We start from the raw sequence: 24,533 nt of genomic DNA on the forward strand, positions 1-24,533 counted from the left end.
TGATTCTAATTCCTACCGCGGTGATGTTAAATTGGGGTGAAACGTCATCATAGCAGCTTTGACTGACAGCTGCAGTCACGGAGAAACTTGCGTATCTCTGTCCGGGAATAGCAGATAGAGCGTAGGCTCTGAGAGGACCGCCAGCGTTTACGCTACGAAAACACGACCGACTGTTTTAACCTGACAGCCTGAGGTGTTCTTCAGTAAACTGGACTACCCGACAGAAGGACCCGAGGCCCCGCTGCACTTTTTCGGTAAGTTAAACGTGTTTGTAAGCTAATCCGTAATTACCGTCCTTAGCTAGCTCCTGAGACCTAGCTAGCTAAGATGAGCACTCGGCTGTCAGGGTTCGTTTAGCTAATCTGTGCAGGTGAATGAGTTTACTAAAGAAATCAAGAGAAACGCCCCGGGCTGCTCAGTCACTAATTACTGTTACAGTATAATACTTGTAATAAAAGTACAGTAAAAGCAACAGGCTGCACCCTGCTGCAGCTCCTGTGCAGAGCTGAATATTAAATATGTGCAAACAACAGCATGTTTTCAGTCTCTTGCCACATCTGTAAAGACAGTAACATCTTTTTTAAAAGCTTGTACTTCAGTAACTCTTCATTAATCAGGAACTATGGATTAAAGTACTGTAGTGTACTGTAATACTGAAAAAATGTAAGAGAAGAACTTCAGATCCTGAGTGTGTGAGGACAGAAGAATCAGCTTCATTTCAATTTTGAGGGATAAAATTTATATCTGAGTTTGATGGTTCTGTTCTCTTTGTGATTACAGGAGCTGCCCTCAGATTCAGACCTCAGCACCACCCAGTGACAGCAGACAGATCATCCAACATGTTCACATGTTAACTGCAAAATGAACTGATGAAAACAGTGCAAAGGTTAAAGTACCACATGTGCTGTAGTGAAAGCTGCAGCTTTATTGATAAAGTTAAAGACAAAAAAACAAAAGGATTAATCACTCATGTAACTGTGTCACTATATATCAGCATTAACAGGACCTCAGTTTGGTGTTTCACAAAGCTGCTGATCTCAGACCTGCGCAGCTTCCGTTTTAAACACTTGATGTACTCAGCTGCATGAAGAGCATATGAGATTTTCTCTAACACACTTAAATAAAACCTGATGAAGGTCAAAGGTCGTCACTTGTATGTTTAACTACAAACTTGTCATCTGGAATTCTTTCACAGTTTTTTGCAGATGGTGTGTTATTTACCATAAAGTGATTCAGAGTTATTCATACCAGAGTAACCAGAGAGGATCATATATTTTTAAATGTATAACTTTCTACAGGACTGAATATAATATTTTTATGTAAAAGTCCGGAGCCTCTGGAGAGTATCCGAGTATTTATAACATTACACAAACCAAAGGTCTCCATCACAGTGTTCATGAAATGCTGGGTGTATCCATCTCCTGGGGCGGGCCTACAGAGGAGTGCTGAAGATTTCCCTGTGAGGGAGCTGCTGGTGAAGATCATGAGTCCTGCTTGATCAATGCGATGAGCTTCAGTCTTCCTGGTGTTTCTTAAATGAAGCCTCTCTCAGTGGGTCAACAGAACTTCTGGCACAGGACAGCTGTGATGAAAGAAAGGGAAGAAGTTTCTCCAAACCTCTGGACCCAGGAAACCCAGCTTGGTCCTGATGGTCTCCCTCACTAGTTTCTCTCCAGGGTGAATGTAGCTGTTGATGTAATATGGACTCTATTATTAAATGAAAAGAACAAATTAGACTACACTACTGAAACGTTCTGCTGCTGTTTTTAAAGTTTCCATGTTACCAGGCTGTAGAGGGCTCTGAAGATTTAAACAGTTTTAGATCCATTACACTCACAGTCTTATGTTAAAATCTCAAAGGACAGCATTATATTTCTGATATTAACAGTAACTCTGGGCCTCTGTAGAGTGTGCAGCTGATCTCATCGCTGTCTAAAAATGGATAAAAACAAACAGAAGTGCTGAATCCTTCAATAACACAGACTATTAGAGTAACAGGTGTGTAGCATCGCTAACTAGCTAGCAACAAGCCTCCAACACAGTGCGTATGCTAGCGGCTAATCTAGCTAACGAATTAACAACAGAGTGATTTTAGAACTATAAGATGATAAGCTGTGCGTCTTTTTTATAACAGTGACATGGTTGTATTTACCTTAATTAAAGGAGTCGTCAGTCGCGGTAAACCAGCAAAAGAACTCGAGCAGCCGGGCTACGTAAAAAGTGTAGGGGGCGTGTTTGCGGTCACGTCCAGCGGGTGTGTGGGCGGGAGCGTTACACAGTCGCTCCACCTCAAGTCACTACTGCGCAGACTCTGGCTCCAAATTTGCAAGATGGCAGCCTCCACAAGCGGGATATTTTGGCTGTGTCCGAATTCAGGGGAAGGATGCTCATAAGGACACTACCTACCTACGTCACAAGGTAGTGTCCGTAGACAGACGGGTAGTCAGGAAGTGAGCGGCTGTGGACAGCCCCCTTTTTTTCAAAATAGAAACTTTATTGAACAAACAATGAGTATTCAAACATAACAGATGGGCTGTGGACAGCCGCCTAGCCTTCAACTCCGCCCTTACTTGCGTGTTTTTCCGGTCGCTAGCGCCACAGCGCGAAAACTTTAAAATGGACCCAGAAATGTCGCTCCGTTGTTTGGGCAATTTTAATTCTCGAGGAGCTAGAAAAATCTTATCGTCGTTGGCCACACGTTTTGTACCTTAGGCTCATCAGAGACAATCATATCCAGGTAAAATAATTTCCTTTAATTTACACGCATTTAGGAATTACTGAGATATTTACACGGATAATTGAAATATTGCCGGCGTTGTGCCAAAAAAAGTGTTCGCCTGCCAAAACTGATTTCCAATGTTTCTGTGTGTAATATGTGTAATATCTTTATGTATGTTGGTAAATAGACTTCGGTGAACATGGTTTACAAAGGGGTTTTATATATACAATAATTACCTGTTGTTCAAGTATCTTTATAACTCTGGTTATAATCTAGGTACAATTGATATATTTGTTGCGCTGTCTGCTGTCCTCTTGGCCAGATTACTCTTAAAAAATAAATTTCTAATGTCAACAAGATTGTTTGTGAACTGGATAAATAAAGGATATATAAAAGTCACTGCCAAAAACTGATTGCAGCTTCTACCTTGTTACAGGAATGTTGCTGGTGGCTCAAAGTGACGTGATGTCATTAATGAGGGAAACATTTGACATGTTTCACGTATTATAGACCAACAAGTTATTCATAGCAGGTTAAATACGAGCAATCAGTTTAGGGCAAAAACCGGAAATCAGTTTTTGGCAGACGATCATTTTTTGGCACAACATCGGTCATTCTTACACATGTACTGTATCATATAAAATATATAAACTAAATATCTTTGAAACGTATAGAATCTAATCTTTTGTTTGTTTTTTTTACAAAGCACTTTATCAAACTGTTGTCTGCTACAGAGTTACAAGTATTATACTAATAATATAGCATCCACCATCTCCTGCTTGCATATTTCTGAAAACATCTTAGTGCTGTGGCAGCCGTTGATTGAGCCAGCCCTGCAAACCCTGTGGATGGACGATGCAGTGGACAGTGGGAGGAAGCATCCTAAAGCTCTTTGCAGACCACCCTGTGTGATTCTCCACTCCCCGACCAGAAAAGACAAACCTCAGTTGCAGCACCCCATCCACGTCTGATCTTGCTCCGGCAGATTCAGCAACACTGCCAGAGACTTCCTGTAATCTATTACAGTTGTTAAAGAAACGGTCCAGGAACAGCTCACTCAGGTTAATCCTGTGTGAACAACTGAAAATATTGTTTTTCCATCTTTGCATACTGTGTATTTGAAATATTCTTGTTTAATTGTTATTTACTTTATTGCTATCAAATAAATATCCAAGTAAAATTGTTCAAAGTTAGCGTTATGTTCATACATGTTACAAATGCCTGTAAATCAAATTGAGTTCAGTGACAATCACTGTTTGTTCGAATCAATTTATTAATAACATAAAACCTTTAAACTAATGCAACACATATAACAATGTAACAAATATATTCAAATAAATAAATTTCTCAATGCATAACTCATTTTGGAACACATCTTTCTAGAAGTGAAAACAGTCTGTCCATCCTCCCCCTGCTCTCCTCTCCTCAGCCTCTCTTTGCTGCCTCATGTCCTCTCTGATGAGGTCTAGCAGCTCATCATCTCTTTTCCTCTTTCTCCCTGTCGTAGGTGGCTGAGCCGCTTCGTCATCGCTGTCGTTTTGGTCACCCACTGCTGTGCTTGGCCCTGGAGTGTCCTCAGGGAGAGAGGACATTAGGACAGGACGTTTAATGGAAGGCATCTGTCCTATCACCTCATCCATGAGGGCAAACCAGGGCCAAGTAGCAGCAGTGGGCTTCCCACTGACCCCCTCTCCTGAGCCTGGATACTTGCAATCCTAAAGGCAGAGGAAATCAAAAATGACAGCAGGCAAATAAAAACACCACAACAACTCTTAGTAATTGCACATTTATTAACTTGTGTTCTTAAGAATTATCTTCTTGATAACACATATACGTACTTTGTATTCTTTAAAGTTATCTCATGTCTTCTGGCCTGCAAGGGGGTGACTTTCCCCTGCAGGCCCATCTTCTCCAGAATTGTCCTGATCACACACAACAAATAAGAGAAGAAAGGAAACCATGGCAACTATGTTAATCCCTAAACCCAAAATTTTTCACAGCAGAACACCAGAGGAACACCGTCTGGACATCACAGGTTCTGTACAGCAGCGGTCCGTGAGTCGTTTGGTACCGGGCCACGAGAGTTGAGGCTCCACTGTGAAATTTATGGTTTTCAGGGGTTTTATCATTAACTCTGTTTCCCTGCGTCTTTCCCTTGTTGTAGTTTCGTGTCTTATTTTGAAAGAAATATTTACACGTTACCATAGCGACCAGAGAGCATTAAGCGGCAGAGAGGAGGATGTTACTCTCAATATTGGCGCATTTTCAGGAGGACGCTGCTAATAAAGTTACACAATTACACAGCACATTCACGTTTATTATTATATTTACAAAATACCACAGTTTTTGTCTTGGTCGGATCATTTTATGTGGTTGTATTTATCCGCGATACCTTAAAAGGCCGCTCCGTGTCTGACATAAACCGGTCTGTGGCGTAAAAAAGGTTTGGGGTTGAGGGTTAATAGGACCGTACTCATATGAATATGATGTGTAAACTGATTTATTCTTGTACCTCCACGCCGTAGCGGCTCAATTCTTCACCCCAGTGAAGAGGTGATCGTTTTCTCCTCGTTTTAATAAATTAAGCCGTTTGGTCTTTGTTCCCCACAACATATCACCAATTCGAAAAAATCTAAATTAGCTGTATGTAAGCAGCAATACATGAAAAATCGCGGGACCCCCCATACAAACTGGTTTACGGTTATTTTAAAGAAAAGAAACATGTCTATGCAGATGCCCAAAGCTTAACAAAACGACCACTATAACAATTTAACTTTTGTACAACCAGATTTTCATATACTTACATTTGAAAGTGTTTTCCTCTCCCGCTTCGATCACCATCGTTATCAGAAACAAATCTCCTCTATGACCCGCAATGAATCCTGGGATATAGTAGGACATGAAGGATACATCGGACCATCCTTAGAATTCAGGGCAAAGTAGGACACATTTGTCGCCACATTTTGAGGACTCTTTGAATTCGGACAGCCTTCGTCTCGTCGCCGTGACGTCATTGCCTCCAAATATGGCATTGAAGCGTCCTTCCTCTGAATTCAGACACGACTAACCCTCAAATTCACGGAAAAGTAGGACACATTTGTCGCCACATTTTGAGCACTCTTTGGCTGTGTCCCAATTCAGGGTATGCACGCTTGAAGTACGCATTTCAAGTGCGAATACGTCACCGCCACGCGACGACGGCTGTCCCAATTCAAAGTGTACTTAAAATGCATACTCCAAATGCGCCGTCGATTTCCCCAAATATCAAGCGTGGTCCGGTGCACGCTTCGTGGTCCCATATATCCCACAATTCATAGCGCGGCGGTGGGTGTGGATAATTTTGCCGCAAAATACGGCAGAAGGGAGCGGCCGAAGAATGAACTGGCAAAAGTAAGTACTGAATATTATGTCACTTATTTATGTGCGAATGTTTAATGACTGTGGCCAACATGACTGTTGGCCATATGTCGGCAAAGTTATGTGACATTAGTGATGTTTGAACTTTCAGCGTTAACTTGGTTTTAAAGCCTAATATATATATATATATATATATATATATATATATATACATACATACACACACATATATATACACATATATATACACACACACGTCTGGTTTGCTATCCTCGTGGGGACATCCCATTGACATAATGCTTTCCCTAGCCCCTTACCCTAACCCTAACCATTAAAAATGAATGCCTAACCCTAACCCTTACCCTAAACCTAACCATAACCTAATTGTAACCCTGACAGTAAAACCGCATTTTGAGTGTGAAAATTGCTTTCAACCCCGAGGGGACCTGGATTTTGGTCCCCACGGTGCAGAAAGTCCCCACCAGGATAGTAAAAGTCAGATTTTGGTCCCCACCAGGATAGTACGAACCCGTACACACACACACACACACACACACACACACACACACACACACACACACACACACAGTCCCGTGGTCTCAGCCTCAGATACTCAACTAATCAAAGTGATGTCATGACAAAAATGTAGGACCAACAGAACATTTTTTCTCCTTCATTTCTGTCACACGCTGCTGTATGACACGTTTCTCGCGGTTAGTATCATGGTTGCTAGGCAACCTGAACAGCGCGACGAAGGCTAGACCGTCCCATTTCACAAGCCTCTCACTTCCGCACTTCCCGTACTTATAGTACGCACCGTCCGTAGTACGCGTAGTGTGCGTACTTCAAGCGTGCAGACCCTGAATAGAGATTGAAAATGTGACGTCATTGAGGGGTAAAACCGCAAAGGATTGTGGGTATCCGTGGCAAGAGGTACTAGCGCAAGCAGGCTTTCAATTGAAATCAGTCACACAGCGATAAAAAGAAACACAAAAAATGGCAAGAAGCTGTTGTATTATTAACTGCAATAGCCGGTCGCATGACAGCCACGGGAAGCCGACGGGTAAAGAGATCGGTTGTTATCGGATTACGTCGTTGAAGAGAAATTGTTCAAGCCATGTTTCCGAAGTAAAAAAGAGCCGACGGATGGCCTGGATTGCAGCCATTCAAAGACCAAATATAACGTCCCAGAACACTCCAGCTCACATGTTAGTCTGCTCCAAGCATTCCCACAAAGGTCAGTGTTTTGTAGTAGTTAATACGTCATTTTTCATAACATAATTGGTGATATAGGTTACAAGCAAGTCTGGCACTGAACAGAAATTGTCGCGCTATGCTCCTTTGTTTATTGTGCATAAATAGTGAATTGTCCTGACAGAATATTGCGTTTCGCTTCTGTTATTACCACGGTACATTGACAAAAACATATACTTTTATTCACAGGATAAAACAGTTTTTTGTATCACTAATTGCCCAGTGCGATTACAGCATACAATATTATTGTCACTGCTACATTTCTGTAATGCGTACCAGAAATTATTTCCACTACTAATTAATTACCGTTGAGCTCAAAGGTTATATTAATAAACGGTTAACGAATGTGTATTTATGAAGACGATTTGTGAGACTGGTAAACTTACCTTTGTTTGTACGATGGTCTTTCGTTCTACACGGTGCATTTCAAGGTCCTGTACCCATCCGTCGGTAAACTGTACCTGGGCTTGTTGCAGTGACCTGAAGTTACTAAAAACTTCATGAGTGTATGCACTCGCTCCAAGAACCGTATAATTATAAATCTGAGCGTGGTGAAAGTTGGGCAGCACGCTGACGTCTTTTGTCCACTCTGTGTGCTCCTAAGGGTCTGACCCTTTCACTCCTTTGATTTTTTCCTCGTATCTTTTCTTTGCCTTTTCGTCGAGTCTGTCTTTGTACGGACCGGCATTGTTCTCCTTCGTTTTGTACATTCCTCTTTTGGGGGGCAAAGAAAAAGCAAGAAGGTATTGAAACCGGCGAATGAACGTTTTGTGGTGCTGCAAATGCGTGCATTTGATGCGGTACTTTGATTGTTTTGCCACGGGTTTCCGGCATGCAATGCGCGAAAGTCACGTGGTCTGTCAATCTCTATTGGGACACAGCCTTTGAATTCGGACAGTCCTCGTCGCGTCGCTGTGACGTCATTGCCTCCAAATATGGCATTTTAAGCATCCTTCCCCTGAATTCGGACACAGCCTTTGGCTTCATTTTTGCACAATGGGAGGAGGCGGTGTCGCGTCGTCCATCTTTTATACAGTCATTGGTTTGGACTGACACGGTGTGTCTACTCACTGCGCATGACCGCCACCTGCTGGTGTGATTCAGAGTTCAGGTAGTTTCCTCCTCTGCCTCCTGATGGAGAGTACTCGGATACTTTGGAATAAAAACGGTAGTAAACAATTATCAAAGTTTGTTTAAGTTTCATTTTCACAAATAATAAAAACTTTTTATTTAGATTTTATTTTAAACGTTTGTTCATCTTTCCGCTGATCTGAAGTCAGATTCAGTTATGAAACACAGCAGCAGACCTCTGTGTGTGTGTGTGTGTGTGTGTGTGTGTGTGTCACGTTTAGGTGTGAGGAGCACAAATTTACTATACTTACCTCTCCCCTCCTTTCAAGAAGGATGCTGCTGTGTCTCCTCTCCTGAGTAAAGGAAGCTCAGACCCAGACAGTGGCTTTGTCCCAGTTCCAAGGCTGCATCCTTCGGAGGCTGCATTTGAAGGCCGATGACAATGACAACAACAACATGACGAAGGCTGTAGACTCCTCCGAATGCAGCCGACAAATGGGTCCTCCTTTTTCCCGAATTTGAAGGATGGTCGGGTGTGTCCTTCGTGGCCCACCATATCCCAGAATTCATAGCGCGGCCCAGCCAATTTTTTTTGACACAGCTGAATAAACATCAAACAGAAAACTGATTAAACAGAAGTGTGAGACGGTCGAGAGTTTACTCCAGTGTCCTGTTACATTTTAGATAGCAAGGAGCAGACGGCTGAGTTTATTAAACTCCACCCAGACAGCTGGTGGCTCAAATCTGAAGGCGACACCGTCCCATCTCACAGCCTCTCACTTCCGGCCTTCTCGGTCTTTGGAGGACCCGGCCCACGTAGACTGCAAAGGCCGGGTCCTCAGGAGGACGCAGCTCCTGAATTGAGACAGTGCTGAGCTCCACTCCACCTGTTCACCTGCAGCATTTTAGCAGAGGTGTCTGTTTCTGTGGGTGTGGCACATGTGGAGGACCCCACAGCTTGGCTTATTGTTTTTACCTGTGTGAGTGGGAATGCTCAGATGGTCAGGCGGGTCACTCAGGTTAATTCAGGGTAAAAGTCGGACTCTGTTCGACTGACAGCAGAAGCTCCTCGAGGGCCTGTTAGGTTTCTTTTCCTTTTCACACTTTAATGCTCCGCTGAGCTAAAGTGGATTTTTAAATCTGGGGTGGTGCTATTTGCTGGGATGACTGATGGTGTCTGAGCAGAGGTGGAGGTGGCCACAGTCCTGTTCTTCTTCTTCTTCTTCTTAAATGTTACTGGCGGTTGGCAAACTACTGATTGGTGCATTACCGCCACCACTAGTATGGAGTGTGGACTGGAATGACGCCCCCCCCCCCCCCAAAAAAAACAACAAAACAAACAAACAAACAGAAAAAAACCTCAAAGCCTTTCAAACACTCTTCCCGCTTTAAAAAACTGAAATAAAGCCTGGTAACTCTTACTTCCAGAATCCTTTTGCAACAGGTCAACCAGATCCAATTTCATTTTCATATTAATAAGGTTTTGAGATAATTGTCTCCTCTCCACCAGATATTTCTGACAGTGCAATATCACATGCTCTATAGTTTCTGTGTCTCCACAGAAGGCACATTTCCCCGTATTATGTTTCCCAATCAAGAATAATGTAGCATTTAACCCAGTATGTCCAAATCTCAATCTCGATATGACCATCTCCTCTCTCCTGCTCCTTCCAGTGGTCCTCATTTCTCCTACCCCCCTTTGTATTGTATACAACCACCGTCCTCTCCTTTCCTCCTCCCACTGCTTTTGCCATCTACTCCTCATTTCTTGCCGTATGATACTCTTCACTTCAGCTTGACCAAAACTAACAGCCAGGTCAACTGTCCCATGTTTTGTGGCTTGCTTCGCCGCTCTGTCTGCCATTTCATTCCCCAGTATTCCATAATGGGCTGGAATCCATAGAAACACAACTGTAAGACCCATCATGTTTATTCTGAATAGTGTTTGCTGAATTTCTGCTAGAATATCTGCTCTCGCATCTGAGTGACTACACTGTAAACTAAGCAATGATGCTCTTGAGTCTGAACAAACAATAGCTTTTAATGGCCTCATGTCTTCCACCCACTGAACCGCCAACAGAATTGCAAGCAGTTCTCCAGTGAATACTGACAGTCTATTAGTGATCCTTTTTCCTATTTTAACCATGAACTCTGGGACCACAACTGCTACACCAATCTGACTGGCTGAAGCCTTAGATGCATCCGTATATAATTGAACATAACCACAAAACTGGTCAATGTAAGCCTGCACAGTATAGGAGTTTAAAATAAATGCCCCATCCTTAGTCTTCTTATCCAGTAGAGTGAAATCAACTATGGCTTCAGGAAGTAGCGAGGGAGATATTGCTGGTAACGAAACTCTTTGACAAACGTCCAACTGATCCAGTTTAAATTCACTTACTCTTCCACCCACAATCCACCCAAAGCTCTTTGATTTCCACCTTTCTTTCTCCCAGCAAGGGTTCCGCAGTCCTGTTGTTGTAAAGACCCACCTTTTAGCACAACCCAGCACACCCACTCACTTCACCAGATGCACCTTGTTTAGTTCTCTCACCTTTGATTGGGTGTGGTGCTTGTCCTTAATTGCACTCACCTGTCACACGTTATATAAGGACTGCATTCACTTTTGGCTCACTCTTTCTTCACTCCCACACGGGGCGGCAGCAGAGGTGAGGTTCTGTTTGGGTTTTTAATTTTATGTATTGTTTAAGGTAATGAGTAACTTAAATCTCTGTTTTCTTTCAGCATTGGCGGTCCATGTGTGTCTTTCCTTTATTGATTTTGAGAATAAAAGGAGAACCCTGTGAATGATTGAGGACTGCTTATTCTCATTCTAATCGGATGAGCCCATGATGATGACTACTTAAACCCTGAGCCTTCCTTCCTTCATAACACCTGTGATCATCTTGTCTACAGCCGATTACAGTTACAAACAGACCGTCTGCAGGGTGTCAGACAGTGCATTATCAAACACTGGGCTCAGTCACACATGCATAGGTGCTGCGAGCGTCTCTGATGACATCAGAGCTTCACGTTTCAGAAAAAGACAAACTCTGTAAAATTCTGCAGATTTTATTAGAAAGACGAGAACAGTGGCGAGGTGAACATCTGCGCTCGTTCTCGGTTAGTGTTCAAACACAAGCAGACAGCTTCGCGCGCTCAGTGACATCACATGCTTTCTAAAAAAACAAAACTCCTCACTTCCTGTTTCCTGTTCCTAAATTTAGAAAAATCACTTAAAATTTTAAAATCATTTTAAAACTTTTTAGCCAAATGGGGGGAAAAAACTCCCGACAGCCACCGCTTCCTGCTGTTGTTTCACAATAAAAGCTTGACAGACTAAAACTACACAGTGGCTTTTATTGTGAAAGCTATCACTGCCGCTGTCTGAGAGGATCAACCAATCAAATGCAACTTCATTTTTTTTTTTTTTTTTAAAAAAGGCCAATTAACAATAGCATCTCTACACTGTGAGGTTAAAACTCTAAACCTGCTGCTGATTGGTTGATGGTGCTTGTGAACTGTTGCCATGGAAACACAGGCAGCAAGAAAACAAATAAAGAACAAACAGATGAGGACAGGTGAGCTGATGGCACACTCAGGCGGCGCTGGAGACAGCGAGCTTCTTCAGGTGGTCCATGAACACCTGCAGGCTGACGTCGTCTGTCAGGATCGGAGCGCCGGACTCCTGCAGTGGGGGGGGGGGACTTGTGTAAACACAGCGTCTGATTGGTCCACATTTAAAGGTTAAAGATTACAGGTTAAAGTCTTACCTGCCCCCAGGTGTACATGTTGTTGTGGGTCTGGGAGGGGTTCACTTTGGAGAGCAGGAAGCGAGCCTGAAAACAGCAGAAGAAGAAAACCTTTCACCTGCTGATCATGTCTACAGGTGTGGGCACAGGTGCATAAAGGAGAGTTTGCATCGGGAAATTGTTGATGATGTCACATTGCCGCTGTGCTGATGTCACGCCTTGTGATCTGAGGTGATGTAAATAAAGCTGATGTGTTTCTCAGGTGTGTGCCTGCGCCCTCACCTGGCTGCCGCCGTGCTCCGTGTCGATGTATCTCGGCATGGGGAAGCGCGTGTGCAGCAGCTCCTGGGCGTCGTCCACCGGAGCCTGAAGCAGGTGTTTGAAGTTCTCGTACTCGGGCATGTCCTGATAGCCGGCCTTCCTCCACTGAGCCACAGTCTAACAGAGAGACGCAGTGAGACACACCTGTACACCTGCACGGGTCATTATCATGGTTCTTTAAAGATTTGTGTGTTTTGAGCTCATGTGAATGAATCGTTGAGTTAACGAGAGGATATGAACGAGCTCAGCAGGTAAAACTGCAAACAGCTGATTGGAGCACGTTCAGGTTTGAGAGTTGGACTGAAATCAGGTGGGAACTCAGCTCAGCGTCACACCTGTGATGGAAACAGCTGGATCACGTTTAAAGAAACCATCTGAATGATAATTGTGGCTCTATCATAATTAAATTACTCGACCCTGATTGGCTTAGACAGCTGTGATGTCACGAGGTGCTGGAGTGTGATTGGTGGTGTCGGGTGTACCTCTCCGTGGTAGATGAGGATCTGGAAGAACGTGTCCATCAGAAGGATTCGGTCGGGCAGGATGCTGCTGCTGTCCAACAGGACGGGCTAGAAACACGCACACACATGCACACACAGTCTGATCAGTTAATCGATCAATGATCAATAACTCAGTTTGTTTCACAATGAGAGCTTCAGATTCTGAAACATGAAACACCTGCACATCCAGCTGTTCAGTCTGCACTGTGTGTGCAGCTATACAGATGTGTGTGCACACAGGTGTACAGGTACCTCAGGCGGGCCGTTGAAGGAGTAGGCGTAGAGCACCGGCTGGATCATGATGAGCGCCTGCGTCAGGTCCTGCCGGTTGAAGTGGTGTCGGTAATACGAGCTCTCGTCAGGACTATTGTTGAACACCTGCAGGAACGGCGAACGCCGCAGGTGGAACATGAACTGAAACACACAAACACACGTCAGCCCTGCATCCCGGTGCGTGTCACAGATGTGTCTGTGCAGAGCATTACGGGAGTCGGGTCACCTGGGGATACAGGGAGAAGGTCTCGGAGAACCGGAACGAGTTCGGGTCGTCTTTGTGGTAATCGCCAAACTTCTGACACTGAACACAAACACAGGTATCAATTGCTTCCTGTTCGGATCAATCGTGGCGCTCACTCTGCAGGTATGTTCTCCTACCAGTCTGATCAGCTGTCTGTCTAACCACCTGAGCACGTCCGGCCCCTCCTCCGTCTCTGCCCGGTACACTGCCAACCTCGCCATGAGGATGGCCGCCGCCTCCTGGTCAAAGGACGCCGCGATGCTTTGAATCTGCGTCTGAGCATCGGCCCAGCTGAGGGGAAGAGAAGGGGCCGGGATTAATTCAGGTGTGTGTGTGTAGTGATGGGGTGGATGCAGGTGTGTTCGTACTTCCTGGCGGTGGTGGTGACCCGGATGCGTCGCTGACCTGACGAGTGCTGGTACTGCGTGACGAACTGGATCGCCCCGCGGCCGCCCTGAGGGATCGGCGCATTGTGCTGCAAGAAGTGACCACAAACAGGCAAGTTAGAGGTCAGAGGTCAGGTTAATCAGGTATCAACATCATAGAACGTTAACCCTGCCTCCAGCATTTATCCCGCCCCTGAGACCTCGCTGTCAGGGTCACGACCCCTTGGACTGTTTATTTCCGTAGCACCTGCTCAGGTGTGTTTCTGTGTTTGAGGCTCGTTTTCTGCCTCCAGACGTGACTCAGAGGTCACTTTCTTTAACAAAGCTGAGCTGTGATTGGCTGCTTCACACCCAACCCCGGCCTGAGCTCCTCAGCGGTCTGAGGTTCAGCAGGTGGTGAGGGTGATTACACACCTGTACACCTGTTATTACCTGAGTCAGGCTGCGTGACTGACACACACACACAGGCAGGATATTGGATGTTCATCTTGTTTACTTTACAGTCAGCAGGTAAACGTGTGTGTGTGTGTGTGCGCGTGTGTGTGTGTGTGTGCACGCGCTCATCATCCTCACAGCAGGTGTCAAACAGGTGCGCCATGGCAACACACCCCCAGGAGAACAGGACACGCCCCCTGCAGTCCACCCTCCCCCGCTCAGACTCTGAGCCGATCAGACTCGTTGGACTGCGATCAGATTCACACACACCGACTGATCAACTCCAGCCAACATCAGTGTGACCTTTAACCTCTGAAGAGCACAGACCACGCTGATAATCAATCGATGAAGGTGACGGCATGGCTCTTCCTCCCGACTGGTCCGGTCAGCTGCAGGTTCAGGTGGACTCTGCTTCTGGTCTTGGTTCTTGTTTCTGATTGGTGGAAACGTCCTTGAGAGGTTCTCTCTGCGTGTTCAACAGCTGCTGTTATTTCAACTGCAGCTCAGGTGTGACTCACAGAGCCTCAGGTAATCCCAGCAGTCTCCGTGGTGACGGCGGGCTCTCAGCTGCTGCGATAGCCTGCTGAAGCTGCTCGTCCTCGGCTCCTCGTTTCAGAAGAAACCAACAGCTGATCGATCAGCTGATCAGAGAGCCTGCAGGTGATTGGATCACTTCGGCACGGTGCACGTTCCTGTCCTGCGAGTCCATGTGAAGATGGCGGACGTTTTGAGCACGCTGTACGCCGCTCTCATGCTGCTGACGAGCGTGGCATCCACCTGTGGGAACCTCCTCCTCCTGCTGGTGCTCCTGCTGAACAAGGAGCTGCGGTCCGACACGCTGGGCCTCACCCTGAGCTTTAGCCTTAGCGACCTCGCTCTCGGACTCTCCGCCATCCCCTTCAGTGCGTACAACAGTCTCTCCCAGCCTGTCAGACACTCCAGTGAGGCCGCCGTCTGTCAGGGCGGTGGCTTCATCTTCCTCCTGCTGCAGACCGCCTCCCTGCACTCGCTCGCCTGGGCCACCATCTACAAGTTCACGGAGATCTGCTTTGCCCTCAGCTTCCACAGCATCTGGACGGCGGGGCGGAGCCGGGCGGTGCTGGTCGCAGTCTGGCTGTTCTGCCTGGCCAACGCCACCATGCCACTGCTGGGTTTCGGCAGCTACGCCTACAGCGAGTCACGGTTCCTCTGCTGCCCGAGCTTCACCCCGGAGAACAGGTACTTTGTGCTGCCGTGGATGGGGGCGGGCATCGTAGCGCCGATCCTCACCATGTGCTCGCTGTACGGATACATCGTGTACGTGGCCAGGAAGCAGGCCAGGAGGGGAACCTTCATGTGCAACGAGCTGCACTGTTTCTACGTTCCTGCCAACAACTACCTGAGGAGCTCCATCGTCATGGTCACCACCTCAGGTGAGCTCAAGCTGTTCCTTGACGTTGCAGGGACACGGGTTACACCTCCACTTCACCGACTCGCGTTCTTTGTGAAAACTTCGTCCTCTGAGCTTTACTCCAAGTTTCCCCCACACAGAGGTCCGACGACTAGTTTCCAACCTCTGTAACTAGCCCACAAACATCTCCACAACTCCTCAAATCAGCTAAAAACTTACAACTGTCTGAAAGTAATGCTCAGGCTAGTAAACAAACTTCAGTAACACAGACGTTTGAACTAATCTCCAACTCCTGTTAAACGCTCAAAATCTCCAGCTAGTCTAAAAATCTCTGCAGTCTCTTAAACTTCAGTAAGTAGTCCGAAACTTGTCCTCTAGATTATTTAATTGGTGCAACAGTCCCAGTAATTACCAGTGATTTCATATGGAGTTCCAGTATTTCTCCACTGGGACTGAACATCCTGCCTATCTGATTTCTGCTGATTAAGTCTGATGCATGAAATTATTTTGTTCCTTCGACAGAAAACATTTCCCCGTTGGTAAAGCAGAGCAGATCCATGTGAAAATGTCCTCATAATCTCAAAGCAAACAGCAGGACCATGTGACCACGGGACCGCAGCCGTTTACCCTCTAAAATAAAACCTCGGCGTCACAGCCGTCTTTGAGGATCAGCGTCCATGTTTATCTTTGTGACTCACTGCCATTACTCTCATTATAGGGACAAACACTGAGGTCATAAACACAGGCAGGGTCAAAGGTCACCACGGCCAGCTGCAGACGGTCTGAGTGACCGATAAACCAGGTTAATGTTTTCGCCATAAGGTCAATGAGAGCGCTGCGAGTAAATGGCTACTGGCTCTAACACAGCACTCATCCAAGTGCTTTACACGCCACGTTCATACAAGCAGAGAGTCTCCAGCCTGGAGCGGCCAGGGATCCAACCGCCCACCTTCAGATTGGTAGATCTGCAACTTCAAGGCCGTTCTCTAGTCCCTACGCCTCTTTAACTAGTCCACATAACTAGTCTCCAAACACCAGCTCACTCATAGAGGGGCTGCTGACGAAGTCATGTGACTCTGTTTCCTGTCTCCTGGCAGTGTGTTTGCTGGTCTGCTGGCTGCCCTACATCTCTGTGTGTCTGTACGAGACGCTGAGCGGTCAGCAGAGTCCGTCCGTGACCGCCGCCCTCTCCTCCTGGCTGGTTCTGACCAGCGCCGCGCTCAACCCGTGGATCACCTGCATGACGCAGACGTGAGTCAGACTTTCTTTATCGAAGGCTCCGATCAGTTTTGAAGCAGTAATGAAATGTCACTATGATGCGCTCATGATGTCATAGTGAACAGGAACGTCACTTCCTGTCTGTCTCTCTGTGACTCCAGCAGGTACAGGGCGGCGGTGCGCCGAAGTTTCCGCAGGTTCATTCCGTGTGCCAGGATGTTCCTGGAGTCCCGCTCCCAGAGCTCCGCCCTCCATCTACCTGCGACCAATCGCCTCAGCACAACAACAACAACAAGTACGACCGCAACACAGCCTCCATCTTCTCCCAAAACACTAACACCACCATGATCCTCCCATCACCATCACTGGACCTGTGCACTCTGGGAAATGTAGGCCATACTTCTCATCTTCTTCTTCAGCGTGGACGAGTTCTGACGTGACGTTGTGTTTGAAGACCGCACACTGATGTTCAGCTGATGATCTCCCGCAGTCTCACAACACGAAACATTTCCTGATCCACTCAGAGTTACAAACAGTCCGAGCTCTTTCAGCTCCATTTCAGCAGAGGTGTGTTTATGCTGACGTGACCACATCAGCACAGAGTAGACGGAGGACGAAGGTTAAACTGTTCCATGGGCTCAGTTACACTGAGCGTTTAAACTCTGAGCTGGATGCCGTGCTGCACGTGAACAGAGCTGATAAACAGCCGGAGACTCTGGGAGTGACGAGCAGCTCGTGCAGCCCAGCAGGATCGAGGATGATGGACAAACTCGGTGGAGCCTGGAAGTCAGCATCTCCGCCCTGATGTGTGCACTTCAAATTCAAACTCATTTCCTGCCTACTATGACTGAGCATCCTCTTAGAAAGACTGTGTCAGTTTGGCTGCTTTAGTTTTTTGCTGTTTTCATTTTGAAAGCTGTCCCGATAAACAGCAAAAATAAAATGCTATTACTTTTAAAATAATAAAAACTAAAAAAATAAACTACAAACAAATGACCACTGGTCTAATTGTTGTTTTAAAAACCAAAATTTCACTATCAGAACATCAGTGGTGCTTTTATTTTGTCAGCTTGAGCTCTTATTTTCTCAACAGCAGGATCTATGACATCATCCTGTACCATGACATCACTGCAGATCACTGAACTTTCTTTTAATTGGTGGATATCAATAATCCAGTAGCTTCATGGTGACGGTGACAGAATCAAAGGTCAGAGGTCAGGTGTTTATACCTGGTTGACGACCTCGAAGTAAAGCGCCAGCGTGGTACTCGGATCCAGTCCGCAAACCTTCCACTGACAGGTTCCTCCCGTGCCGATCTCCTGGAACACAAACAGTCACAGTCTAAGCTATTCTGCCCCTGCAGGCCGGACACAGGAATTACACCCATGATCCACCTGAGGATTCACCTGTACCTGACAAAAACACAATCAGCACTTATATGAGCAGTAAGATTCTGAGGCGGCGGTGTTAGTATACTTCCTGTCTCTGCCTGCAGGGGGCAGTATTAGTGTGCTTCCTGTCGCTGCCTGCAGGGGGCAGTGTTAGTGTTACTTCCTGTCTCTGCCTGCAGGGGGCAGTGTTAGTGTTACTTCCTGTCGCTGCCTGCAGGGGGCAGTGTTAGTGTTACTTCCTGTCGCTGCCTGCAGGGGGCAGTGTTAGTGTTACTTCCTGTCTCTGCCTGCAGGGGGCAGTGTTAGTGTTACTTCCTGTCTCTGCCTGCAGGGGGCAGTGTTATTGTTACTTCCTTTCTCTGCCTGCAGGGGGCAGTGTTAGTGTTACTTCCTGTCTCTGCCTGCAGGGGGCAGTGTTTGTGTTACTTCCTGTCTCTGCCTGCAGGGGGCAGTGTTAGTGTTACTTCCTGTCTCTGCCTGCAGGGGGCAGTGTTTGTGTTACTTCCTGTCTCTGCCTGCAGGGGGCAGTGTTTGTGTTACTTCCTGTCTCTGCCTGCAGGGGGCAGTGTTAGTGTTACTTCCTGTCTCTGCCTGCAGGGGGCAGTGTTTGTGTTACTTCCTTTCTCTGCCTGCAGGGGGCAGTGTTAGTGTTACTTCCTGTCTCTGCCTGCAGGGGGCAGTGTTATTGTTACTTCCTTTCTCTGCCTGCAGGGGGCAGTGTTAGTGTTACTTCCTGTCTCTGCCTGCAGGGGGCAGTGTTTGTGTTACTTCCTGTCTCTGCCTGCAGGGGGCAGTGTTAGTGTTACTTCCTGTCTCTGCCTGCAGGGGGCAGTGTTAGTGTACTTCCTGTCTCTGCCTGCAGGGGGCGGTGTTAGTGTTACTTCCTGTCTCTGCCTGCAGGGGGCAGTGTTAGTGTACTTCCTGTCTCTGCCTGCAGGGGGCAGTGCTAGTGTACTTCCTGTCTCTGCCTGCAGGGGGCGGTGTTAGTGTACTTTATGGTCGTGTCCAAATTCAAGGGCTGCATCCTCCTGAGGACCCGGCTGGGTCCTCAGAAGGTCGGGTAGGCCGGAAGTAAACGGCTGTGAAATTGGACGGTCTAGCCTTCTGATTAGCGTCACCGCTGTCTCGGTGGAGTTTAATAAACTCAGCCGTCTGCTCTCTCTGCATTGAATCATATCTGTTATTAATCTCTGTCTCTCTTCCACAGCATGTCTTTATCCTGTCTTCCTTCTCTCACCCCAACCAATCACAGCAGATGGCCCCGCCCCTCCCTGAGCCTGGTTCTGCCGGAGGTTTCTTCCTGTTAAAAGGGAGTTTTTCCTTCCCACTGTTGCCAAAGTGCTTGCTCATAGGGGGTCATATGATTGTTGGGTTTTTCTCTGTACCTATGAAGCGCCTTGAGGCGACTGTTGTTGTGATTTGGTGCTATATAAATAAACTTGAATTGAATTGAACTAAAACATAACAGGACACTGGCGTAAATTCTCGACCACCTCACACTTCTGTTTAATCAGTTTTCTGTTTGACGTTTATTCAGCTGTGTAAAAACCACCCGGGGGATTAATTAAAAGTTTTATTTTATCTAATCTAATCACTTTAATCTCAGCCAAACCGATTTACTCACGAACAAATAAAACACTGAAAAAGCCAAACAATAACATTTTTAGGTTGTCTAAGTGACTTATATATTACGTTTAACCTGAGTAGCGAAAGTCCGCGGTGATCTGAAAATGATGTGCCGGGAGTTGTGCCGTTCTTGGCGGCTCTAGTGACCCTCGAGCTCCCGGCTAGCTATCTAGCTGGTGGGTAGCAGACGTCTCCGAAAATGTCGGAGCACTTTTGCAAATATGTGATGTCTTGATAAAACGAGCAGATATTTGAAGTTTACACAGCTACTTTCTCGCCTGAAAATATGTTAAAAGTTTATTTTGTTACCCAGAAAGATTAGTAAGAGTAATTTTAAAACTTAGTAGTGGCCGCCATTGCCGGAAACTGGAGTTTGGCTGGGCCGCGCTATGAATTCTGGGATATAGTGGGCCACGAAGGACACACCCGACCCATCCTTCAAATTCGGGGAAAAGGAGGACGCATTTGTCGGCTGCATTCGGAGGAGTCTACGAATTTGGACAGCCTTCATCGCGTCGCTGTGACGTAATCGGTCTACAAATGCGTCCTCAGGAGGATGCAGCCCATGAATTTGGACACCCCCTTTGTCTCTGCCTGCAGGGGGCGTCGTTAGTGGCACTGTCTTAGCTTCACGTACGTTCTCGGAGACGCAGGGTCCTTTGGCGTTCAGAGACACGCAGGGGCCAATGGCACCGGACACTTTGATCTCTCTGGACGTCTGCATGGGAAAAACACAGCAGGGGTCATTAACCTGTGATAGAGATGCGCTGGGGGCGGCGCCTCCCTGTTCTTTTCCTTCATACCTTGATCTCCAGCGTGGCGGCGAAGGCCATCTTAAAGGATCCCTGGACATCTTTGGTGAAAACCCTCTGGAAGGTCTGCTTGAACAGAGACGTGTTGAAGGAGTCGGCCATCACCATGTAACCGCTGCGACACAGAGACACATGTCATGCATGAATACGACCACAGAGGGCGCGACACAGCCCACCAACCTTTGACAGGGTTCAGGACTGAGTGACTGTGTGTGTGTGTACCCGGTGTAGTTGGTGCAGCACTTCATCTCCAGCAGGCCGGTCTGATCTAGGGCGCAGGCGTAGATGTCGATGATGTGACCGTTGCTGGACGCTCGATTGGCCAGAGACTCGTAGTGCTGTGAGCCAGCGATCAGAACAACGAGAACAAACAAAGGTCACAACAACCATTAAAAGTCTTAAAGAACGATCAAGTAATGATGAAAATAATCAGGTAAAAAAAACGGGTCACATGGTCTGTAAACGCCGTGCACTCACTTTGGTGGCCTTCTTCATGAACTTGGCGTTGTCCTTCTCGATGTCGTGCCAGGACCTGATCGGAGTCTTCAGCTCGTCTCCCACCACCATGCCGGGCCCCTGCGTCGCCGGGCCGCCTATGAAGGTCATGATGCGTGCGCCAGTATTTGGAAAGGTGCACTGTGGGTAAAAGAACACAAATAAAACCGTCGATCAAAGTCTTTGAGGCATCCACGCCATGTTCTGTCTGCCTAAAGCCCCGCCCCCTCACCTCCAGAAGCCCCACGGCGATGGACATGGCGACACCCAGTGAGCGCAGCGGTCTCTTGCCCTGCGTCACAGGCCAGGGGTCGCGCTGCAGCTCCCCCAGCAGGTCGGTGAGGTTCATGTCAATCTTCTGCACCGGCTGCAGAAACCTGCAGGAAAATTCACAGTGAGGAACGCCGCTGCTGTGACAGCACCTTTACTTAAACCACACCTACTCAGGCTAACAGGAGGCTCACCTGTTGAATGACTGCTGCGGCGCCGCCTGAGGTCCTCGTCCCTGAGCGGCCGAAGGTTTGGTGAGACCCAGCATCTCCTACAGGAAGCACAGGTGTTGTTAACTCACCTGAGTTCTGACCCTCGGGAAGCCCCCAGCCCCACCCCAGAGGGACATGCAGGCGACGTACCTGCAGCTGTTTGGCGTTCAGGTCCTTGGTCCCCCTAAAGACGTAGCTCTTGGAGATACCCTCGCAGCCGAGCTCGTGCACCTGAACCATGCGTCCGAAGGTGATGAGTCCGACGAGCGCGGTGGGCGGGAGAAGAGACAGTGACATCTGCAGAGACTCCTTCAGCGCCTGCAGGTCCTCGTCCTCCATGCAGGTGTCCACCACATACAGGAACACCAGCGGCATCTGAGGGCCCCTCTGAGGACAAAGAGCACAGCGGCTCACACACCTGACGGCACGGTCGTTACCTGTCTCACATGTCCTCAGGACTCACCTGAACCACATACTCGATGGTGGAGAACAGAGGCAGCAGCTCGGCAGGCTGGTTCACCTCAGAGATCCCGGCATAGGACGGAGGAAACTGAGACAGAGACACGGTCAGACTCCACCTTTGACACCCGGAACATCTGACAGGTAGGCGGGGCTTGCGGCACTCACCTGGTTCCTCTGGTAGCAGAAGTTACAGGCCCACAGCTTGGCTCTGTAGTCCACCTGGCTGAAAGGTACAGACACACAGACAGATGAGTGCGGGGCACACAAGTAAAGGGTCGGCGGACAGGTGAGTGTTGGAGGCTGTGATGCGTACCAGAGTGGGTTGAGTACAGCGCGGCAGGTGGCGCGACTACAGAGAACCGGCTCGTACTGGATCGGGGGCAGGTCGGTCCTCTCCTTCAGCGGGGTGAACAGAGCTGCCACCGGCACCACCATCCGGGTCGCCTCCAGCCGGCTCGACGGCCACACGTTCCAGCTGAAACGGACGCCGTCGCGCTCCTCATTCTGAGCGATGTACTCTGGAAAGGTCGCCATGGAAACACCAGGAAGTGGGAGGGGGGGGTCACACTGTTGGGTATAAGGAGGAGGGGGTGGGGGGTGGGTGGGCAGTGTGAGGGTAGTGCAGTGATATTGACAGCGTGGGGATAAGCCCCGCCCACTTTTTTCTAAAGTTACGTTGGTTCGGATTGAAGTGATGTTTTCGTGCAAACACCTGCGTCACCGTTTCAAAGGTGAGGCTTTATCTCTCACCAGACTGACACACCTGTGAGAGGCGATGTCATCCTGGTCTTTATCTCAAACAGGTGTCCGTGTTTATATGCGACCAGGTAGCAATTTTACCTGTCGTGCCCCCAACCCACATTCTGACTGGTTCTAGTTTCTAGACATAAACACAGGTGAGTCTCAAAGGTAAGAAAAATCACACCCAAAGACAGGCAAAGCTCCAGGTGAGCAGTTACTAAAAGAGAAAAACAGCAGGCAGCGCCTGAACCTGCGAGATTGATTTTTATGGTGACGTTGAAATGATTTTATGTTCTTTGAACACGTGGCAGAAAAACGAGTCACTGCTAAACCTTCATAAAGCACAAACAACAACAACAACAACAACAATAAGAACGAACCAACAGAAAGAATTAAAATCAGAAAAAAAGTTTCTCCCTAGTCTGGTTGATGCTGACACAAACAGGCTGATATGGGGTCAAAGGTCAGTGAGACTTCACTCTTAAACTGAAAAAGGTCCAGAAAACCTTCATTTCTTGTAAAAACTGCAGAAAATGCACACTGAGCTACCAGCCCAGAGTCCCAATGCTCACAATGGAGTCCAGCTCAGGCCGAACTTCGCAGGAACCTCCGAGAAATGAACCCCAAGCTGCTGCTCCAGCAGAGACCCGCGAAAACGAGCCGAACACAAAATCCTACAAAAACCGAACAGAGTCTGGCGGGCGGGCTGCGGGTCCCTGTGGTCCTGCTGGATCCTCTGGTCTCACTATGGGAGCGTTTCTAACGTCATACATGAATCTGAGGCTTCATCCCAGAATCATCATCATCATCATCAAGACAGTGCCACTCTTACACACGTGACCTCATCGGCACCCACCGACTCTGCGCGACCTTTGCAGGATTTAAAGTCCAGCAGGTCAGAGATGCTGCGCCTGCGACACTTAAAAAAACTGACGTCAGCAGCTACCTGTGGGACACCAGCAGGTGTGTGACAGCAGGAGCCGTGTGGCACAGGTAGCTGCAGACGTCGGCACACCTGGAGCCGAACCCGAGGACCCAAACGCCAAGTCAGCCCCGTTTCTCAACATCACACAGCAGCTAACTCAGGCTAACGGCTAACTGCGACACTGACGTCACACTGGTGACAGTTACGGGACGCGCGCACAGGTGGCTCGACAGAGGCCAGCTGAGGCTGGAGCTCTGCTAGGCCCAGGTGAGTCCGTGCTCCAGGTAAACGAGACTCACCGCCGCTGAAGCTGCCGCCGCTCTCCACTGACAACACAGCAAAACAATATGGCGGCCGCCACGTCAAGACCCAGAGAGGAAAAACGCAGGCAGAGGGCTCACTCCGACAGAAATCCCGGAACCAGACCCGAGAGGGGCGGCGCAATGAAGGTCCAGCCCGGAGGACTCATCCGTTTCATCTCACTGTGACAACCTTTAACTTACCTGAAACCTGAGAAACTCTGAGCCACAGCCCGGGAGGAGCCGCTCTGACCTCTCAGGGTTTGCACTCTTCACACCCAAACTAATCAAACCAGATGCCACTCTTGTTTATTACCCGTCATTACCTGTTATTACCTGAATTATTCTGATACCGTTTGCAGTCACGTCTCTGTTCAGTC

General features: G+C 47.7%; 2 protein-coding genes and 1 long non-coding RNA gene across 3 annotated transcripts; 1 reads left to right on the top strand and 2 right to left on the bottom strand.

The window, feature by feature from the left end:
• Nucleotides 1–4,134: 4,134 nt before the first annotated feature.
• On the bottom strand, nt 4,135–5,555 carry LOC134645983 (uncharacterized). Its single transcript, XR_010096606.2, has 3 exons — nt 5,524–5,555; nt 4,558–4,641; nt 4,135–4,434 (listed from the first exon to the last, which is right to left on the bottom strand). It is a non-coding gene; the product is annotated as an uncharacterized LOC134645983 (long non-coding RNA).
• A 5,902-nt stretch (nt 5,556–11,457) lies between these two features.
• sec23a (Sec23 homolog A, coat complex II component) lies at nt 11,458–24,484 on the bottom strand. The gene is made up of 20 exons (XM_063500303.1): nt 24,154–24,484; nt 22,502–22,755; nt 22,354–22,411; nt 22,190–22,276; nt 21,877–22,113; nt 21,709–21,785; nt 21,477–21,621; nt 21,227–21,385; nt 20,972–21,087; nt 20,741–20,864; nt 20,575–20,655; nt 18,150–18,239; nt 13,860–13,966; nt 13,629–13,782; nt 13,474–13,551; nt 13,227–13,388; nt 12,957–13,043; nt 12,436–12,591; nt 12,175–12,240; nt 11,458–12,089 (listed from the first exon to the last, which is right to left on the bottom strand). The coding sequence occupies exons 2-20, from the start codon at nt 22,720–22,722 to the stop codon at nt 12,000–12,002; spliced, it is 2,295 nt and encodes a 764-aa protein (XP_063356373.1). The 5' UTR covers nt 22,723–22,755; nt 24,154–24,484; the 3' UTR covers nt 11,458–11,999.
• LOC134646415 (histamine H2 receptor) lies at nt 13,973–17,833 on the top strand. The gene is made up of 2 exons (XM_063500305.1): nt 13,973–15,724; nt 16,800–17,833. The coding sequence occupies exons 1-2, from the start codon at nt 15,028–15,030 to the stop codon at nt 16,955–16,957; spliced, it is 855 nt and encodes a 284-aa protein (XP_063356375.1). The 5' UTR covers nt 13,973–15,027; the 3' UTR covers nt 16,958–17,833.
• Nucleotides 24,485–24,533: the final 49 nt, after the last annotated feature.

The sequence above is a fragment of the Pelmatolapia mariae genome, linkage group LG16_19 (genome assembly GCF_036321145.2).
Source record: "Pelmatolapia mariae isolate MD_Pm_ZW linkage group LG16_19, Pm_UMD_F_2, whole genome shotgun sequence".
Lineage (NCBI taxonomy): Eukaryota > Metazoa > Chordata > Actinopteri > Cichliformes > Cichlidae > Pelmatolapia > Pelmatolapia mariae.